At 50.9% G+C, this 6,315-nt stretch overlaps 1 protein-coding gene across 1 annotated transcript in view; it reads left to right on the top strand.

Moving 5' to 3' along the window:
* The first annotated feature begins 986 nt into the window (after nt 1–986).
* Nucleotides 987–6,315, top strand: part of OAS2 (2'-5'-oligoadenylate synthetase 2) — a 38,130-nt gene continuing 32,801 nt past the window's right edge. The window contains 5 exon segments of the mRNA XM_023528233.1: nt 987–1,157; nt 2,221–2,456; nt 3,405–3,558; nt 3,936–4,280; nt 5,353–5,635. Coding sequence (XP_023384001.1) covers nt 2,248–2,456; nt 3,405–3,558; nt 3,936–4,280; nt 5,353–5,635 — 991 coding nt within the window. The 5' untranslated portion in view covers nt 987–1,157; nt 2,221–2,247.

Raw genomic sequence — 6,315 nt, forward strand, 5'->3', positions numbered from 1 at the left:
ATTTACCATGATGCTCTGGGAGCTTATCCAGGGTTATGCTGCCCTGGCAGACAGCCACACTCTCCCATGCCTGTATACTTACCCTCTGGGGAGAGGTATATTAATCAGGACACCTACTCCTCATTAAATGCTTAACTGCACCAAGCCCTTGATGTGTTTTAGCTCATGAACTCCTCAAAACAAACCTACGAGGTCTGTACAGTCTTATCTTCCGTTTTACCAATAGGGACACAGGCACAGAGACGTATAGTAACTTGCCCAAAGTCACACAGCAAATAAGTGAGGTCAGGAACTTAGGAGACTATGGAGACTGTTGACTTTTCCCAAGCAAGGCCTGTGGGAAGTGGGCACATGCCATGAAGCCAGCTGGCTCTGCGTCCCAATCCTGTCTCCAGCTGTATAACCTTGGGCAGGTTTCCACAGCTATAAAGCAAGGTGAAGCACGGGAGGGTTTTGGTGGGGATACAATGACCGGCCTCGTTTAAGCTTTCAGCACAGGGCCTGGTGTGTAGGAAGCGCTCAAAAAATATTAGTGATCACTGCTAAAGAATCAGAACTTCTTGCCTTGTATTTCTCTGGCATCGTTTCCTCTCCGCAGGACACCGATTAATGAAAGGTGTGTCCAGTGGTATTTTAGTATGGCCTGAGGGAGCCCCAGGGAGAAAGAATTGCCAGATTATTGGGACTCCTGACTCAGCTGGAAGCATCGCTCCCATGTAGCCTTCTGGGAATGACGCTACACTTCTTTGGGGCTGGCCCCTGGGGGCAGCCTGGCCATTTGCGAAGAAGGGCCCCTCGCTTCTGGTCTGGAGCTTTCCTCCCTGCCTCCTGCAAAGCTCCAGGCTCTCTTCCTCATCCTCCAACACCCACACTGGGGTATCCCCCCCCACCCCCAATTCTCCTCGCTCTCTCCCAGTGCCCCAACCTCCCATCCTGTGTCCTCAGCACCCTCTTTGACTCACAGGCCCTTCATATTCACAGGGCAGCTCAGGTCCAACGTCGAAGCCAAGTGCCAGGCCTACTCGACCCTCCTGGACAGTGGCTGTCAGGGGGGCGAGCACGCGGCCTGCTTCACAGAGCTGCGGAGAAACTTCGTGAACACTCGCCCACCCAAGCTGAAGAACCTGATCCTGCTGGTGAAGCACTGGTACCGCCAGGTGAGGGTCCTTGCTCCAGGCACGTGACCGTTGGAATCTGTGCCTCTGCGATCGTGAGAATGTTTTCTTGTGGTTATCAGCCATCCATGTTTCTCTTTCTGGGGATCTCCTATCCGTATAATTTGTCCATAATTTTCTACCGGCTCAGCTGCCTTTTTCTGGTTTGTTGGAGCTCTTGATGTATTCTGGGTGCTGGTTTTTATTTAGTTCGTATAAGACAAAGCTATTCTCCCGATCTGTGCTTAGGCTTTTACCTTTGCTTATAAGTCATTTGTCACAGAAAATGTTTGAATTTTAATGTAATCAGACGCGTTCATCTTTTTCTTATGTGATTTTCGCTTTGTGTGCCTTGTTTTAGAATGCTTTGCCTATACTGACTTTCAAAAAGTATTCTTCTGTCTTATTCCAAAAGGTTTTATGAGATCTTCTTCTTCATATTTAGGCCTTTGAAACTAGGTGGAATATTTTATGTGGAGTATGAGGTAATGTCGAGTTTGTACGCCTCCCACCCAGCCTCGGGAATGGCCCCCAGCACTGTCCATGCTTGTTGATAGACGTGCATTGGGGCAGGGGGCCCAGCCTGGGACTGGAGAAATGGGAACAGGCTACCCAAAATCTTAAGGCGCGTGGCTTGGACCTTCTGTTGGACCACTCAGCCTACAGCAGGTCCGGCATGAGAAAGTCCTCAGTGCCGATTCTCGCTCGGCCACCGGCTTGCCGTGCGACCCTGGGCAAGTGCTGCCACGCTTTCACTCGGGGGCATAGGTGACTGTCTCAGACCTCCTGCTGGACTCTCTGCCTGTCCCTGCCTCCTGAGCACTTGAATCTCGTACCTCTCCATCCCCCACCAGAATCTGAGTCGACCACATCGCTGAATCCCCAGCAGTGAGGACAGATGAAACACCAGGTTGCTCCTGGAACAGGCTTGGAACACGTCATCTCATCCCAGGCTCAGCCTGCTGGGTCCCCACCCCAGAGACTGAGAGATCCAGCGAAGTTCTGCAGAAAACGAGCCCTCCCACCACCTTCACCCTCTAAGCCCCCCTGCCCTGTCCTCTGACAGGTGTGCCCACAGGAATCGAAGAAGGAGATGCCCCCAGCCTATGCTTTGGAGCTGCTGACCATCTTCGCCTGGGAGCAGGGCTGTGGGAAGGATGCCTTCATCCTGGCCCAAGGCCTCCGGACCGTCCTGGGCCTGATCCAACAGTACCAGCACCTGTGTGTTTTCTGGACCATCAACTACAGCTTCGAGGACCCCACAGTTGGGACATTCTTGCAGCGCCAGCTTAAGAGACCCAGGTACCTCCTAGTACCCCACTGCCCGCTCTCCTGTGCCTGGCCCTGGGGAGATGATTAGCAATATAAAACAGGTCGTTTCTACTGAAGGCCAAAGCCCAAGGCTACACACGCATGTCCTAATTCAGTGGATTCAGCCTCAGATGCAAATCAGAATCACTTGCGGGCGTTTACAAGCTCTACGTGTTCTGTGCATGAACGTTTTAGTGACATATAACATACCCACCCCAAATGCACATTTTGGTGGCTCTCTATGACGTGAACATACCTGCGAAACCACCACCAGATCAAGATAGAATATTCCAGCATCCCAGGAGCTTCCCGTGTGCCAAGGTAGCCCCATTCTGCCTGTTCTCGTTACAGTTCTGTTTTTAAATCTTATTTCGACGGAATCATACAGCATGTACTTTTGTGTCCTCCTCCTCCTCCTCTTCATCGTGAAGTCTTCGAGATTCATCCGTATAGTTGTACAGTTACCTGCAGTTATGGATCCTTCTCTTCGATTGCCGAATAGTATCCAGTGTGTAAATTTGTATCCATTCTACTCGCGATGCACATTTGGGTCGTTCGCACTCAGAAGTTATTACACAGGGGGCTGTGCTAACTAGCCTGTGTTTCAGTGCCTATGCCTGTGTGTTGGACTTATATCCGAGAATGAAATTGCTGAGTCATAGGGTGTAACTCAGGGATACCGGGAGCGGATCCTGGTACCTCGTGATTCTAACGACCTTTGCTCCCATTTACTCTCCACCACAGCCCACCAGATCAGGCGTTGTTGTTACCCCATTTTAGAAATGAGGAAACTGAGGCTCAGAGAAGTAAGTCACCTGCCTCAGGTCACACAGCTGGAAAGGAGCAGAGTTGGCAATGGAACCAGGTCAGCTTGACTCCAGAGCCCCTGATCTTGACCGTCTCGCTAACCAGAACTTTCTTGTCCTTCTGGATTTACAGGCCCGTGATCCTGGACCCTGCTGACCCCACGTGGGATGTGGGGAACGGGGCCGCCTGGCGCTGGGATCTGCTGGCCCAGGAGGCAGAGTCCAGCTATGACCAGCCGTGCTTTCTTCAGGCAGCGAGGGATGCTGTGCAGCCCTGGGAGCTGCCAGTGAGTGAGGGGCTCCCAGGATCCTTGGGTGTTTTACCTAATTTCTGTGCTCAGGGCTTCCTGAGCGTCTGCCGTTCACTGGGGTGGGTGGGGACTGCGGGCGTGTGAAAGGATCTGATCGCCAAGCCGAGCCTGCATCTTCGTGCGGTTATTGTCTGCTTACCAAGCTGTGCCCACCCCCCAGGTGGGACCTTTTTATAATTTATTCCCTTTGTAAGGGCACCTTTTCCTCATCTGCACAAAGGCGCCATGTGGGCTACGTCTCACTTCCCCGACCTAAGTCTCAGTCCCCCTGACTACACAGTGGGAGGAGACTGGTGAGGGAAGCGACATAGAAACCTCTGCACGGGTAACACAGCTTTTTCAATGACTTCCAGGGCCTTCTACATGCTGGGAGCTTGGTTTCGAACCACCGTGTCCTGGGAGACTCTGTTCCGAAGACCCCCAGGGACAGCAGCAGTCTCAATGCTGTGTGCCCAAGGTCAGGGAGCAGGCAGCCCCCACGCCTGGCTCCTGACCCCTTAGTGGTGGCCAGCATCACCCCCTCTATGCCAGGGGGGGTCTCAGATCTGTCTCAGATCCCTGCCAATGAGCTGGACCGCTTCATCAAAGACCACCTGCAGCCAAATCCCCAGTTCCTGAAGCAGGCGAACAAAGCCATTGACAGCATCCTGAACTTCCTCAATAAGAACTGTGTCTACAAGGCCTCGAGAGCCAGCAAGGTGAGTTGGGCTGGTGGAGACACTGATGGGACCCCATTGGGAGACCTCAGTGGGGAGGGAAAGGGTCACAGCAGTGCAGCTGAGGACAGGCAAGGGAAGAGGACATCCCTGGAGGGTAGTTTGCTGACTGGAGGTATATATTTAAGTACCAGCTTTAAAAAAAAAAATTTTTTTTTTTTAAATCACTGCTACTATAATCAGATCACATCAGATCACTTCACCTCTCAGCGCAAAAATCCTCCATGGTTTCACAGAGCACAGTGCCCTCCAGGCCCGTAGGATGCGGCCCTGGTCTCTCTCTGGCCTTGACTTGCTCTGTGCCAGCCTCCTGGCTGCTTCTAGAACTCTCTTTCTATAATGTCCTTCCCCTTCCGTTGGCTCGCTTCCTCTCCTCCTTTAAGTCTGTGATCCAAGTGCCCTTCTCCCGGAGGCCTGACTGCTCCGTTGACAATCGCAGCCTCCTCTGCGCCCCCAGCCCCCTTCCTGCCGTGGCCTCCACACAGCACTCGGCACTTTCTGGGGGCTAATGTTTGCCGACTGTCCCTGCCTCCCACTGATAGAATGTAAGTTCCAGGAGAACAAGTAACTCTCATGCACTCACATACCCATATATGTGAGTGTTCCATAAATGCCTGTTGAATGAATGAGTGAATGAGTGAATGAACAAATCGATTGACTGATTGATTGATTGATCGAAACGGGCCAACAGAGCACATCTGTAGGCCCCATTTGGGCCCGGGACCTCAATTTGCAAGCCGTGGTCCAGATGTGCAATCAGTAGGTGCCGCAGATGTTTGGCTAAAGTCTTTGATCACTTTCCCCCGCCCCTGCCCCTGTTATCAGTTGCCAAATATTGTCTGGCTGGGCAGGCTTCGGGATCAGAGGGCAGGTGCAGGCAGATACAGTCTGACTTTGCCAGGCTTCTAACGGTCAGAGGTCACACGGCTCGTGCAGACCCAACATCAGTGACAGAGTGGTTTCAGGGCTGCCGACGGGAGGCTGCTGGCAAGGTCACAGTCTGACTTCTGGGCCCAGAAACAGTCGCTGGTCTGAGATGTTCTTCCGTCTACAGGGAGGCTCATTCGGCCGGGGCACGCACCTCAGGGGTAGCTGTGATGTCGAACTCGCCATCTTCCTCAACTGCTTCAAGAGCTACAAAGACCAGAGGGCCCGCCGTGCAGAGACCCTTGAAGAGATGCGGGCACAGCTGGAATCCTGGTGGCAAGATCCCGTCCCCGACCTGAGCCTCCAGTTTTCAAAGCACACTGTGCCCGAGGCTTTGCAGTTCCAATTAGTGTCCACGACCCTAGGAAGCCAGATGGACGTCAGCCTGCTGCCCGTCTTTGATGCCGTGGGTGAGGGATGCCCAGCCTAATAGAGACCCCAGGGGACCAGGGAGCTTGCAATATTCTTATAATCTTAACTCTCCCACTCCACTAAGCGTTGAAAACTGTGGGATCCCTAAAGTCAACATCATCAGCCATTTGTAACTATTTCGTGCTCGTAAATTTATTAAAGTTTTAGTTACAAAATGTTTCAAACATACAGAAAACTAGATACCACACACCCATGTACTCCAGTGACCATTTAACGAATGTTAGCAATTCTCCATATCTGCTTGGGTTTTTTTTTTTCCCCTAAGCAATTGAATGTTGAAATTTCCTTCCTTGTTTTGAGGCTTTACTTTATTGTTAATTTTCTAACTTTTGAGCTGAGTCTTAGCTTAGTAATTGTCAATCTTGATAAATGCAATTAAGGCAATACATGTCCATCTACAGTTACACTTCAGCTGCATAGCATATTTTATATGTATAATTTTTTTTGTTTCAAACTCAGTGTTTATTTTAACATAGTCAAACATAAATCTGAGTATCATTATCTCTTCTAAACTCTGAGTGCATAATCGACATAGAAGGCATGATAGTTCCTGTACGATGGTGATTAAATGGACAACACACATTGTGAGATTTCAATTATCATCCCAAAATGTTTATTAAATGCTGACATTGTGAATGAATGTGACATTGTTAGACCC

The sequence above is a fragment of the Pteropus vampyrus genome, unplaced genomic scaffold (genome assembly GCF_000151845.1).
Source record: "Pteropus vampyrus isolate Shadow unplaced genomic scaffold, Pvam_2.0 Scaffold23, whole genome shotgun sequence".
NCBI classification, from domain to species: domain Eukaryota; kingdom Metazoa; phylum Chordata; class Mammalia; order Chiroptera; family Pteropodidae; genus Pteropus; species Pteropus vampyrus.